Source organism: Cervus canadensis, chromosome 11 (genome assembly GCF_019320065.1).
Source record: "Cervus canadensis isolate Bull #8, Minnesota chromosome 11, ASM1932006v1, whole genome shotgun sequence".
Taxonomy (NCBI): Eukaryota; Metazoa; Chordata; class Mammalia; order Artiodactyla; family Cervidae; genus Cervus; species Cervus canadensis.
The window spans coordinates 61,553,178-61,568,553 of NC_057396.1; the positions used below are offsets into that span (position 1 = coordinate 61,553,178).

The 15,376-nt window shown below is 43.0% G+C and overlaps 1 protein-coding gene across 1 annotated transcript; it reads left to right on the top strand.

Moving 5' to 3' along the window:
• Positions 1-992: 992 nt before the first annotated feature.
• Positions 993-9,799, top strand: RAG1 (recombination activating 1). The gene is made up of 2 exons (XM_043480967.1): positions 993-1,089; positions 6,656-9,799. Exon 2 carries the CDS (start codon positions 6,668-6,670, stop codon positions 9,797-9,799), a length of 3,132 nt encoding a protein of 1,043 aa, XP_043336902.1. The 5' UTR covers positions 993-1,089; positions 6,656-6,667.
• Positions 9,800-15,376: the final 5,577 nt, after the last annotated feature.

Genomic DNA, 15,376 nt, shown 5'->3' on the forward strand with positions numbered 1-15,376 from the left:
CTGTAAACTTCTGTGGCTTCTCTTTAGAAAAAATAATGTCAAATGCATAGCGCTGCGGTGACAAATAAGTGAGAGTAAGTAAAGTAAAGCACATGGAAGCCTGGCCTATAGGTCTGAATAACATGGGGCTAATATAATCAATATTGGGACGTAGACGAGGAGATAGCATCTCATAAATCTGTTACTTAGATTTAAGTAATATATCCAAGGCCCAAAGCAACTGAAGGCACAGATCCTAGTCTGTTCCTTCAAAACTCTAGTAATGTAAATCTAGTGTTGTTTCGAGGAGTACAAACTCCCCTTACTGAGAACTGTCCAGGTAGGTCATTTCAAAATTAAAATAAAAATGATCACAGAGTTAGCATTTGATGAGTATCTACTAAGGGCAGATCTCTGGGCTTCCCAGGTGGTTCAGTGGTAAAGAATCTGCCTGCAATGCAGCAGACGTAAGTTGGATCCCTGGGCTGGAAAGATCCCCTGGAGAAGGAAATGGCACGCCATTCTGGTATTCTTGACTGGGAAATCCCATGGACAGAGGAGACTGGTGGGCTACAGTCCATGGGGTTGCAGAGTTGGACACAACTTAGAGACTAAACAACAACAAGGGCAGATGCTGTTGCAAGTATTTTCCTATGATACCTCTCGCTGTGTAAGCTCATTGACTATTTGAGGTGTATGTATTTCCCTCTTACAGATGAGGAAACTGAGGCACAGGTATAGAACCTTGGCAGAAGTCCAGAATTATGTTGACAAGATCACTTCCAACCAGTCCTGGGGAGTGAACTGGTGGCTCTGGCAGTGTTCCAGCACACACCAGAGTGTGGCTCTACACTCAGGTCCCCCAGCTAAGCTTCCTGAAGAGCCAGGTGCCAGCTGGAGCTGGGGGCTCACAGGCTGTGATTGGCTGCCATCACTTGTGGTTAGCCCTGTGTGGCAGGGGGAGGCTGGGAAAGGTGGTGGGGACTGATAAATAATGCAGCAGCCTGCCCGAAAGACAGGAGAGCACCCTCTGCCTTCTCTTTGGTATCAAGTGATATCAACTGAATTGCAGTCTTCCCAACACTTTGCCCAGGCAGCCTGCTGAGCAAGGTAACACTCATGCTTTTCATGCCTTGAGTCACAATATTCATTATCTTTTTATGTTGCTAACTAGAAGTACTTGGGCTTTTTCCCTTGTGGGGAATGAGAGGAGGGATGGAGGGAAACTGACGTATGTTTGGTTTTTCTCTCTAATGTGCTTAAAATAGGAAAGGAACAAGAAACCAAGTTGAGGAAGATGCTGTAGGTCCATAGAGAAGATGCAAAATATCCAAATTACTGTAGATGAGGGCTGTAGGCAGAGGAAGGGGTTTAGGGAGTGTGTTATTTATTTATTTGGCTGCAGTGTGTGGCTTGTGGGGATCTTAGTTCCCTGACCCAGGGATCAAACATGTGCCCCTGGCAGTGGAAGCTCAGAGTCCTATCCAATGGACTGCCAGGAATTTCCCAAGTAGTACTTATTGAAAGGGTTTGCAAAACGAATCAGCAGAAGGAAAGGAGGGAGACTCTTGGAAAAATTACTGCGCTAATCCAGGCAAGAAAAATAATCAGGAGCAAAAAAATTTCAGGATTGGAGGAAATATGTACTTGCCCAGGTGTTTGCCAAGAATTGCCAGGAATTTCCTGAGCTGCATCAGATTAAGTAGGAGACCAGTATTTCCCAAAGCATGACCTGCAGGCCCCCAGCAGCAGTGTCACTGAAATGCTTGCTAAAAAAATACAATTTCTGGCCTCTGTCCCAGATGGAGAATCAGACTCTCTGGGACCTGATGATCTGCAGTGTTGTTTTTAAACACAAGCTCACTAGTGATGCTGGCACATAGCAATTTTGAGACCTGCCACTGTAGAGACCCTACACAGAGGTTACGTTCGTGAACAGGATTCCTGAACAGGGTCTGTGACGGTACACTTCTCTTTCTAAAGTAGCTCAAGCAAGAAGTTGCCTGGAGGAAGAGCAAGAATCTTCAGGTCACTTTGTAGATGCCTTGAGACATAAAAAGACTTTTGATGCTGTCAGTTTTTTGATGTTGGTGTTTGGCCAAAAGTAGACAATAGTTATTTGTGGAGTGAATGAATAAATGGACGAATGAGTGCAACGGGTGTGACAACAAGGGGTCACGCTTGGGCACACAGTAGTCACTCAAGCATTGTGTGGGGACTAAAGACGTTAAGAGGAGGGATTGTGGACCAAGTACGAGCGTGTATGTGTGCGCGGAGTAGGGGGCTGGGCTGGGAGTGGGGGTGGTGCTGCAGCTCTGCCTTCCAAAATAACTAAGGATGCACTCGTATGAATGACAGTTTCTGCCCCAGCCAAGTCACCTTAGACTGGCTGCCAAAGTGAATCCACGCCCACGGAGGGAGAAGGACCTCTCCAGCTGTGATGGAAGGTGATAGCAAAGCTGAGGGGGCAGAGCACGATGGCAACAGGGCTGAGCCAGCAACAACCACCCTGCCTTACAGAGTCTGACGCTGGTCCACCACTGAGACCCTGTGTTAGAAGACAGGAGAGTTTGCAAGATTCCCAGGTTTCAAAAAAAAAAAAAAAAGACCACACGATAACTCTTTCATGGTTCTAATTTCATGCTGTCTGCAAGTCCATATTTCAGTCCCCTTTCAACTTGTTTGGGATTCCCAGGTGGCTCAGTGGTAAAGAATCCGCCTGTCAATGCAGGAGACATGGGTTCGATCCTCGGGTTGGGAAGATCCCCTGGAGAGGGAAATGGCAACCCCGCTCCAGTATTTTTGCCTGAGAAATCCCATGGACAGAGGAGCTTGGCAGGCTCCATGGGGTCGCAAAGAGTTGGACACAACCGAGCAACTGAGAACGCATGCACATGTTTACCAGAAAAGAAAAGCTAAGAATGGTGGTCAGATTTGACACTTGGCCAAACTTTTCTGGGAGGAAATTTAGGGAAAAATATGGGAAAATGGGGAAGGAGAAAAGGGTGTCCAGAGGATGAGGTGGCTGGATGGCATCACCAATGCAATGAACATGAACTTGGGCAAACTCTGGGAGATGGTAAGGAACAGGGAGGCCTGGCGTGCTGCAGTCCATGGGGTCACAAAGAGTCAGACACGCTGAGTGACTCAACAACAACAATGGGAAAATGACTATGGGTACATAGAAATCTAGCCTTAAAAATACTTTTTTCCTAAAGTGAATGTATCACAAAAGTTTAAAAAATAATACGTATTTGTTGTGAAAAATTCTAATGATATGAAAATGAATTAGAAAATTAGAGATCCTCTTACCAGTGTCAATTCTATTTTTTAAAGAGTTGACATTGTGAAGGTTTCAGCGCATACCCTTCCAGAGTTTCCATATTTTCAGATATATACAAATATGAACAAATACGCAAGAACGAGGTCTTACTATACTTGCTATTGTTGTTCTTGTCTCTGCTTTGTGATGTAGGCATCATTTTATTTCTTGATGTATATGGAAATTGCACATATGTATCAATGCATATAGAAAATTTTAATTTCTGTGCTGTTTTCCATCGTGTACCTGGTCCACAGTTTGTGTAATAATGCTTGGTGATTATTTATGCTGTTTTCTATTTTGCAAAGTAATGAAAAAAAATTTTTAAACACATTTAAAATTTTTTTCTTTCTCTCTCTCCATATAACATATCACTATGGGAATAACCTATGGGGATGTTTTTATAGAACTTTGTAAAATCAGATTTATTTCACCAAAGATAATATATATTTAAACTTTTAAAAGACATTGCTACATTGTTCACTAGAAATATTATACCAATTTACACTCCTCCCAAGAATGTATGAAGATCCCTTCAATCCCCATACCTTCATTAATGCTGATGAGCATCAATGTTTTCAATCTTTGCTAATCAAATATATAAATGATATCTGATTAGAACTAGTTATTAAATGTTCTATCTTCTAAAAATAATAGATGCTTATTTCAGAGGCAGTAAAAATCCTAGATAAGGATAAAAAATATAAAACATCTATAACTTTTACCTGCGTGCATCCTAAGTTGCTTCAATCATGTCCAGCTCTTTGTGACCGTATGGACTCTAGCCCTCCAGGCTCCTCTGTCCATGGGATTCTCCAGGCAAGAATATTGGAGTGGGTTGCCAAGCCTACCTCTAGGGGATCTTCCCAACCTAGGGATCAAAACTGCATCTCTTCTGTCTCCAGCATTGGCACGCGGGTTCTTTACCACTAGCGCCACCTGGGGAAGCCTCATAGGTTTCACATATCACCACTATTAGCTTCTTGGCGTATGTTTCCCTGAAAAAGAGAAAAATAACACATTTTTCCTACTCCATTCTTGCTTCTAGTTTGGATAAACTTGTAGCAGCTAAATAGAAAAACAATCTAGTGAGTAAATTTGATTTGGATGTAAATGGCTAATAACAGCTTGGTGATGGTACTCTTTCTGGGAGTACTTTCACAAATGTATTTCAGCTGATTTTGATAGACTATTTTAGGGTAGTGGGAGTCAAGGTGAGGTGTGGGTGGGGAGGGGAGAGAGTTCTAGGGCTCCTTCTAACATGCCTTGACTTACTGATTGTGAAAGTTCAATATTTAACTTGAATAACTCTAGAGATGGTCATACATTTTTAAAAAGAAGAATTCATAGTATTATCTTGGAATTCCAGAGAACTAGTGTGCTAGAAAAAGACAAGGAAGAGGAAGGCTAAAGAAATGATAAAGACACTTGGGAATGAGTTCAAACCAAGGCGACAGAGCGGGCATGGGAAGGCCCCTGACCCTGAGCCAGGACAGAATTTAGGAACATAATTGAACCGTATGCAACTTTGAGGTGTTGGCTGGGTTGCAGCTGAAATACTTCTGAGGTTAATGAGACCTTTGAAATGGTTTGGAACTGTTTGGTTCTCACACAGTCCTGCATATAGAACAAGGTAACAGGATTTCCTTTTCAACCAAGAGTTGGAAGTTGGCTATTAGTTTTTACGAAAAACATGAACCTCTGAAGCATAATGTATGCAAGATGGAGCAGACTTCAGCGGTTTAAAGGGACGGCCTGACAGGAAACTGTCAGCAGCCGTCAGGACGGCCCTCGTGGCTTCCCCCTGCCCGCCTGCCCCCACCGCCAATCCCACCTCTGGGCAAAGTGTGCTCCTCTTGAGGGTTAGTCTCCATGACCACATGACTAGAAAAATATCATCAATTTGGCTAGTTAGTTAGTTAATTGAGGGGAAAATGTTATTTAATATAATCGCCAAGTCAAGAGCATTAAAGCAGGGACTTCCCTGGCAGTCCAAGTAATTAAGACTTCGCCTTCCAGTGCAGGGGGTGGTGGATCCCTGGTCAGGGAGCTAGGTTCCTGCATGCCTCACAGCACCCCCCACCAAAAAAAAAAAAGTCCAAAACATAAAACAGAAGCAATATTGTAGCAAATTCAATCAAGACTTTAAGAAAAGAAAGCATTATTCCAGGCAAATATGGGATATATAGATATATACAGTTTGAACATACAGTTGCTGTTTTTTCCAGTTATGTGTACTAAAGAATTTTGAGAATATTGGGCTAATTGGGTCTAGAGATACTCAAATGGCATTTTAAGACTTTTTCTCTACAGCACCATGGTGTCTACACCACAACCCAGATTGCTATGGTTTCCTGAAATGTATAATTGCTAATGTTTTTCAAAGAAGAAAAATATTACTCCCACCTCTTCTTATTACAAACTATAGAGCTAATTAACGATCAGTGCCTGGTAATGACTTTCAGGATGGCCTGTGGAATTTTATCTGAAAATACTTGAATTTTTCATCTTAAAAGTTCTTCGGAATCTTAGTACATGCACACTGTGGTTTGTTTCAGAGAATTCTGTGGGGTTTGTTTCTAATGGAGACACAGCCTTTTAATTTACAGCAGCATTCACTAATTAAAATTGTAAGCATAATTACTATCCATGATACTTATTATTAGCATACATTCATAAAGCTCAAAATTCACTTCATCCTTTCAAGTACTGAGTAATTAGTTTCTTCGGATTTGTAGCTTTATCATCCTTTTATGTCCCGTTTGGAAGAAATAAACAATCAACCTCTCAGGAGATATCTTTAAAAAGCTGGAAATATATTGTCCAGCTAGTGCAATGAGTCTGATACAATGCAGAAAATATGACTTTTCTTTGGTTTTAGTAGACAGTTTTTTCTTGCATTTATTCAGCAAATAACTATTGAGCATGTAATGTGTGCTAGGAACCTTGGGGAGACAGAGGTTAATCGTTCAGAGATTTTTGTCCTCAAAGACCTTAAGGTTTTAGTGAAAGGGAAATAATATTGTATATATGGTATGTACATCAACTGTACCTCAATAAAATAATAAACTAAAATATAAGATTGTACACATGTATGTAAAATAAACTATGGTGGTGCATGTACTTACATACATGGTTTAAATGACCACCCACACTGTAAGAACAGGGAACGACTCTATTCTCTGCTATATGATCAGAACCTAACATAGTATATTAAAATAGGAAATTTAATAATCAACTTCCTGGATGATTTAATAGGTGAATAATTGAATGTACTAATCTGTATTCTTTCCAAGATGCATCAGCGGGATGTTGACATTTTTTCTTCATCTGACTTGTTTTTATTGTTCCCAGGTATCAGCCAGCATGGCTGTCTCTCTGCCACCCACCCTGGGACTCAGTTCTGCCCCAGATGAAATCCAGCATCCACATATTAAATTTTCAGAATGGAAATTTAAACTGTTCAGGGTGAGATCCTTTGAAAAGGCCCCTGAAAATGCTCAAGCAGAAAAGCAAGATTCCTCCGAGGGGACGCCCTCTCTAGAGCAATCTCCAGCAGCCCTGGACAAGGCTGGTGGTCCGAAGCCAGCCCTGACTCAACCGGCATTAAAGCCCCACCCAAAGTTTCTGAAAAAATTCCATGATGATGGAAAAGCAAGAGACAAAGCAATCCACCAAGCCAACCTGCGACATCTCTGCCGCATCTGTGGGAATTCGCTCAAAGCTGATCGGCACCACAGGAGATATCCAGTCCACGGGCCCGTGGATGGCAAAACCCAAGTCCTCTTACGAAAGAAGGAAAAGAGGGCCACGTCCTGGCCAGACCTCATTGCCAAGGTCTTCCGGATCGACGTGAAGGCAGATGTGGACTCGATCCACCCCACTGAGTTCTGCCATAACTGCTGGAGCTTCATGCACAGGAAGTTCAGCAGCGCCCCATGTGAGGTTTACTCCCCGAGGAATGCAGTGATGGAGTGGCACCCCCACACACCATCCTGTGACATCTGCGATGCTGCCCGCTGGGGACTCAAGAGGAAGAGTCAGCCGCCAAACTCGCAGCTCAGCAAAAGACTCAGAACTGTGATGGACCGAGCGAGACAAGCCCGACGGTGCAAGAGAAGAACTCAGGACAGGATCAGCAGCAAGGAACTGATGAAGAAGATCGCCAACTGCAGTAAGATACACCTCAGTACCAGGCTCCTGGCAGTGGACTTCCCGGCGCACTTTGTGAAATCTATCTCCTGCCAGATTTGCGAACACATTCTGGCGGACCCCGTGGAGACCAACTGTAAGCACGTCTTTTGCAGGATCTGCATTCTCAGATGCCTCAAAGTCATGGGCAGCTATTGTCCTTCTTGCCGGTATCCCTGCTTCCCCACTGACCTGGAGAGTCCGGTGAAGTCTTTTCTGAGCATCTTGAATTCCCTGATGGTGAAATGTCCAGCAGAGGAGTGCGATGAGGAGGTCAGCTTGGAAAAATACAATCACCATGTCTCAAGCCACAAGGAATCGAAAGAGACTTTTGTGCACATCAATAAAGGGGGCCGGCCCCGCCAGCATCTCCTGTCCCTGACCCGCCGGGCTCAGAAGCACCGTCTGAGGGAGCTCAAGATGCAGGTCAAGGCTTTCGCCGACAAGGAAGAAGGTGGAGATGTGAAGTCTGTGTGCCTGACCTTGTTCCTGCTGGCGCTGAGAGCCAGAAATGAGCACAGACAAGCCGATGAGCTGGAGGCCATCATGAAGGGACGTGGCTCTGGCCTGCAGCCGGCTGTCTGCTTGGCCATCCGCGTCAACACCTTCCTCAGCTGCAGCCAGTACCACAAGATGTACAGGACTGTGAAGGCCATCACTGGGAGGCAGATTTTCCAGCCTCTGCACGCCCTTCGGAGTGCTGAGAAAGTCCTTCTGCCAGGCTACCACCCTTTTGAGTGGCAGCCACCTCTGAAGAACGTGTCTTCCAGCACTGACGTGGGCATTATTGATGGACTGTCCGGACTGGCCTCCTCTGTGGACGACTACCCGGTGGACACCATCGCCAAGCGCTTCCGCTATGATGCTGCTTTGGTGTCCGCTCTGAAGGACATGGAAGAAGACATCCTGGAGGGCTTGAGAGCCCAGGAGCTTGATGACTACCTGAATGGGCCCTTCACCGTGGTGGTGAAGGAGTCTTGTGATGGGATGGGAGACGTGAGCGAGAAGCACGGCAGCGGACCGGCAGTTCCAGAAAAGGCGGTTCGGTTTTCCTTCACGGTCATGAAAATCAGCATCGCTCATGGGTCACAGAACGTGAAGGTCTTCGAGGAAGCCAAGCCTAACTCCGAGCTGTGCTGCAAGCCGCTGTGCCTCATGCTAGCCGATGAGTCTGACCACGAGACCCTGACGGCCATCCTGAGCCCTCTGATTGCCGAGAGGGAGGCCATGAAGAGCAGCGAATTAATGCTGGAGATGGGAGGCATCCTCCGGACTTTCAAGTTCATCTTTAGGGGCACCGGCTACGATGAGAAACTGGTCCGGGAAGTGGAAGGCCTCGAGGCTTCCGGCTCAGTCTACATTTGCACCCTTTGTGATGCCACCCGCCTGGAGGCCTCTCAAAATCTGGTCTTCCACTCCATAACCAGAAGCCACGCTGAGAATCTGGAGCGCTACGAGGTCTGGCGTTCTAACCCCTACCACGAGACGGTGGAGGAACTGCGGGACCGGGTGAAGGGGGTCTCGGCCAAACCCTTCATTGAGACGGTCCCTTCCATAGACGCTCTCCACTGCGACATCGGCAATGCGGCTGAGTTCTACAAGATCTTCCAGCTGGAGATCGGAGAGGTGTATAAGAACCCCAACGCCTCCAAAGAGGAAAGGAAAAGATGGCAGGCTACCCTGGACAAGCACCTCCGGAAGAAGATGAACCTGAAGCCCATCATGAGGATGAACGGCAACTTTGCCCGGAAGCTCATGACCAAAGAGACGGTTGAGGCAGTTTGTGAATTAATTCCCTCCCAGGAGAGGCACGAAGCCCTGAGGGAACTGATGGACCTTTATTTGAAGATGAAACCCGTCTGGCGATCCTCATGCCCTGCTAAAGAGTGCCCGGAATCCCTCTGCCAGTATAGCTTCAATTCACAGCGCTTTGCTGAGCTCCTCTCCACCAAGTTCAAGTATAGATATGAGGGCAAGATCACCAATTATTTTCACAAAACCTTGGCTCATGTCCCTGAAATTATTGAGCGGGATGGCTCCATTGGGGCATGGGCAAGCGAGGGAAACGAATCTGGCAACAAACTGTTCAGGCGTTTCCGGAAAATGAATGCCAGGCAGTCCAAGTACTACGAAATGGAAGATGTCTTGAAACATCACTGGCTGTATACCTCCAAATATCTGCAGAAGTTTATGAATGCTCATAATGCCCTGAAAGACTCGGGGTTTACGCTAAACTCGCAGGGAGGCTTAGGGGACTCGTTAGACCTAGAGGACTCTCCAGAACCGCAAGATTCAATGGAATTTTGAGCAGGGCAGCCGCTTATGAGTTGGTTTTGCAAATATGTTTTCCTCTGGGTGGCATGAGACCTTCTCCTGGTACCCTGCCCTCCATCCAGTGTGTGGGGCCTCACCACCCGGGCAGTGGTAGGTTGGAGAGGCTGCAGATGCTGAACCCATGCCAGGAATGGGTAACTGGTGAGCTGATTGCTTGAGCTGTTGAGGGAGGTCAGAAATGCAACAGGGGAAATCAGTTATTTGAAAGCTCAATAGCTGAGAGGAGGAGTAACTGCAGGGGAGCAGAGATGAACAAAGATAGGTATGTGTGTGACTGAGTGACGTGAAAATCAAAGTCAAGGTTGCCAGAGTTTGACTTGTGGTCTCCATCCCCCAACCAAGTTACTCGTTTATATTGAGCTGTGTTTTTTATATCATTTTTGTAGAATTCTTTGTTTTATAAATTTCACATATTTTGGCTTATTCTACAAGATTCAAAAAAAGCTTTTCAGATATCTGTAGCAATAGTATCTTCCTTGTGTATGGTACAGTGTCCTTGACAAAGTGCTCCTGGTGCATCCTGTCATTTGGTACACTTATGCAGAAATACCCTACATCCAGAATGTTTTTGGAAAATTAGTCCTCTTCTGAATTTCAATGATGTCTCTTTTGTAACAGCTGGAGTTTAGGAGATCATCTGTACCATGAATTTTTCAATAACAAAGTTAGAAGAATAAAACTGTTAGCTGCAGCTAGTTATTAATCTTGTGGTAGTACATGTTTAGTTTGCTATCAGTAGCCAAGTATGATCTTTATTTTTACTTTTAACTAGTTTAGATTCCCCAAATGATTTTCCATACAATCTCAAAGCCACGGGGGCCTTTTTTGTTTTGTTTTTACTTTAAAAAAAATTATTTCTAATTGGAGGATAATCGCTTTGCAATGTTGTGTTGGCTTCTGCCATATATCAACATGAATCAGCCATAGGTATACACATGTCCCTCTTCTCTTGAACCTCCTTCCCACCTTCCACTCCACAGTGGTCTTTTAAATCTGGGTTTGTTTACTGTATAAAAACAGATTTAATGTCTTGCTGAAAATTTCTGCCAGGTTTTCTCCATATGAAACCTGGATCAACTAAATGTAGTTTTCATGGAGTTTTTCCCTCTACATTATGTTATTTTTTTTCTATTATGATCAGTTTAATTTTAGTGTATTAAGGTTTTTGTAGCAGGAAATTGTTGTACTTTTCTTACCTGCTAAGTTTAGACAGAGGGCTTCCCAGATGGTGTCAGTGGTAAAAAATCTGCCTGCCAATGCAGGAGATGAAAGAGAGGTGGGTTCGATCCCTGGGTTGGAAAGATCCCCTGAAGTAGGAAATGGCAACCCACTCTAGTATTCTTGCCTGGAAAGTTCCATGGACAGTGGAGCCTGGTGAGCTATAGTCTATGGGATTGCAAAGAGCAGACATGACTGAGCCACTGAGCATGCATGTGCAGGTTTAGATGGAGCCCGCTCATAGTACAGTGGAAGAGTTAACATTTGTAGAGGTTTTTTTTTTTTTTGCCACTTTTAGAATATTTCCACTTTCATCCTCACTACAACTCTGTGGGGTAGACATTGCTATGCTTCTCATTTGTGGAGGGTTAAATGACTTGCCCAAATTTGCGGGGATAGTAAATACCTGATCTGGACTTTGAACTCAAATCTTTTGTCTTCAGATTCCATGTTGTTTCTGCCACAAAAATGAACCATTAATTTTCTTTTTTAAATAAAAGCAGTAACATAATTTGTTTAGAATCTACAACTCATCACTATAGTTCATAATCTTGAGATTGCATTTCTTGGGAGCAGGGACGGGTGGGTTTTAAGTCCTTGGTGTGCTTAGGGCCTTTTGCTAGGAGGAAGAATTGTCAAAGTTCTCAAGAGCCCCCCAAACCTCCGGTGGCTCCAGTTTTTGGAAACTCTTGTCTGCATCCTTAGGAATTTGGGAATTGCCAATTGCTGGCAGTTTAGAGCAGGCATGGGAGTTTATATGCTAGTGAGTCAACGATATGTTAGTGTTAATTAGTTTTTTTCTTCCTTTGATTTTATTGGCCTTAATTGCCACTCTTCATACACAGTATATCAAAGAGCTTTGTAATTTAGTTGTCAAATGTGCATCAGTGATATTATCCTAAATGGTATGCAGTTGATGCTTTTATAGGGATTGAACCTGGTATTTTCCATTTAAACAATACAGCAGTTTTTTCTTGCTTTTTTTGTATAGAATATATAAATTACAAAGATACTTGTAATTTAGTTGTCAAAAAGATATACGTATTTTAATTTTATTTTTTTCTAGAAAACGTTTACGTTTTGCATTAGGTAAACTAATGGACTTTGAAGCCACCCCTTTCCTTCATCCCCTTTAATCCTTGTAGCATGTCTCTGCACTAATAAACAGCTAAATTCCTGTAGTCTTCTTACTCCCTGAGGCATGCTTGCTCTGGTTTGTAGATTTTTTTCCCCCACTTCCTCTCTGTTACTCGATTGGTGGCAATGTAAACACTTTCCAATGTTAAATTCAACTTTCTAGCATTGTAGGAACTACTTTGAATGCATGTGACTAACAGCATGATTTATAGCACAACTCTCCCAATAATCCCTTAATCAGATCACATTTTAATAAACCCCTGGAACATCTGGCTGCAGGAATTTCTATATGCAGAAATGCTGCCTATGGTTGTTTTTGTCCTCCTCACTGTTGAGATTGTAATATCCTAGACCCTGGTTTTATATTCAATTTTATTTTTGACGGTGTCCATTGTAAATGCAGTCACATTCTCTAGGGAAATTCACCACACTGAACGGAGCTTTTTTTTTTTTTGAAGTATAGACTGAGGCTTGAGAAGTGAAAAGCATCTTTCTCCCATGAAACCTGATTCTATAAGTTCTCTTGCCAACCCGCTGAGGTGCACTGCAGGGACCAGTGATAATGGCTGATGAAAATTGATGAATAGTCGGTATGAGGTCAAAAAGCTCTTTGGGATTAATAAATGTGTACCGAGAAGCAGGAACAGGAGGAAGAGATGTCTTTTCCTTCCAAGTGAATTAAAATTTAGTTTTGCCTCAATTTGTTTTCACAAAATATGGATGAAGGTAAAGATTTTTTTTTTTGTTTTTGGTTGAGCTTGTGGATCTCACATTAGATCAAACAGAATTCAAATTACACACAGCTAGGAGGCAGAGTTTGTAAGCACTGGTGGTGGTTGCGAGAATGAATCACCATTTCGATGCAAATGATTTTTGATTGCAGATATGCCTTTGTCTTCAGTTATTGTTTGAGAGGTGGTTTATTCTTTCGATGTTGAGAGATTTTTAAGTAACAGTAGATATTTTGTCACTATTTTATTTTTTCCATGTCGGAGAAGGCAGTGGCACCCCACTCCAGTACTCTTGCCTGGAAAATCCCATGGATGGAGGAGCCTGGTAGGCTGCAGTCCATGGGGTCATGAAGAGTCAGACATGACTGAGCGACTTCACTTTCACTTCTCACTTTTATGCATTGGAGAAGGAAATGGCAACCCACTCTAGTGTTCTTGCCTGGAGAATCCCAGGGATGGGGTCACACAGAGTTGGACACGACTGAAGTGACTTAGCAGTATTTTTTCCATTTAACTACAGTGACCTACATAAATATACCTCATTCATTTTTGGTGAGATTTTTCCTTTTGTGAAATTGCACTTCACTTTATTTTCATACACACAATTGTAAAGTTTGTTTAATGGCTTCTAAGACCTTCTTATTATTTTGTATTTGTTTTAGGAAAAGTTCAGGCACCAGGATGTAGTGGTTTTATTTGATGATTTGTTGTGAAGGAATTTCCATGTCAAATGTTTTCAATTAAAATATATTTCAGCACTTAATTTTTATATTTTAATATTTCTATTCCTTATTAATATTATGGCTATAGTTAACAGTTGTATGTTTAAGTATTTGAAATAAAAGTTTACAATTTGGAAACAGTGGGTATTGTGATTTATATTCAAATAATAATATTGAGTACAACATTAAATAAATGAAATGACATTTTTCCTTGAGTCAAACACAACATGAATTTGGTGCTTTTATAATAAAAAAGCAACAGAATAATGGATATAGTTTATGCTAAAATAAGAAAGACAATTTGGTACCAGGCACTTAAGGTAAATGTAGGATTTGAAATGAAAATTTAAATTCCTTTGACAATCATAAAAATATGATGCTGTGCCCCACAAAATTCATGCATTCATACACTCAGCATTTTGATCAGAGTGGTTGACTTGCCAGGGCTACACAGATAATGGCAGAAGTGAGCTAGCCCCCAGTTTCCCTTGACTAGTCCTCTCCCTAGTAACAACAACAGTGGTGATCACAGCCACAGTGATAATAGCTACCACTGACCAGTGTGGCAAACACTTTGCCCATGGTTTTCTCATTGGATCCTTTTGGAGTCAGTACCACTCTTTTCTTCATGTTACACACGAGGTCACTGAAGCTTATCCCAGCCTGAAATTGACAGAACTGCACCTTCACAATTTTCCCTCTAGCTCCGTCCATCTTACCTTCATACTAGTCTGTCATCCCCACATCATCTGTGAAATTTCAAGCAACTTAGTGCTGCCTTTGCTGGAGACTTCCCAGCTTGCTCCTACTCAGAACAGAGATTTGGCCAGGCTACTTCCATAAACATACCAATTTTTAAAATATTGAAATATGTTTGTACTTGTAGGTAAACAGCATGTCCCCCAAAGACCCTGGTACCCTCCCTACTCCTGCAGCCCCAATCCATCTCCCGGGAACTCAGATCCAGCAAGTAACAAGTTGACTGTTGGCCCAGCAGGGGGTCTTAAGGGCTATTCCAGTGCCATTTCCTTGATTGACTTTAAAAAAATCCTACTCTCTTTACTTTGTACTATTCTCCCCCACCTTTACTGAGGTATTATTGACACATAAAATTATCTATATTTAAAGTGATGATTTGATATAAGTATACATTGTAAAATATCTACCACAATCAAGTTAATTAGCTCACCCAATGCCTCACACAGTACATTTTGTATATGTGTAGTTCAGTCCAGTTCAGTTCAGTCACTCAGTCGTGTCCAACTCTTTGCCACCCCAAGGACTGCAGCCCACCAGGCCTCCCTGTCCATCACCAGCTCCCGGAGTTTACTCTAACTCATGCCCATTGAGTAGGTGATGCCATCCAACTATCTCATCCTCTGTCATCCCCTTCTCTTCCCGCCTTCAATCTTTCCCAGCATCAGGGTCTTTTCAAAGGAGTCAGTTCTTCGCATCAGTTGGCCAAAGTATTGGAGTTTCAGTTTCAGTTTCAGCATCAGTCCTTCCAATGAATATTCAGGACTGATTTCCTTTAGGATGGACTGGTTGGATCTCTTTACTGTCCAAGGGACTCTCAAGAGTCTTCTCCAGCACCACAGTCCAAAAGCATCAATTCTTTGGTGCTCAGCTTTCTTCATAGTCCGACTCTCACACCCATCACATCACTACTGGAAAAACCATAGCCTTGGCTAGACGGACCTTTGTGGCAAAGTAATGTCTCTGCTTTTTAATATGCTGTCTAG

Excerpts from the sequence above, each read along its gene's own strand:
- RAG1 (XM_043480967.1), top strand. The coding sequence starts at position 6,668 with ATGGCTGTCTCTCTGCCACCCACCCTGGGACTCAGTTCTGCCCCAGAT.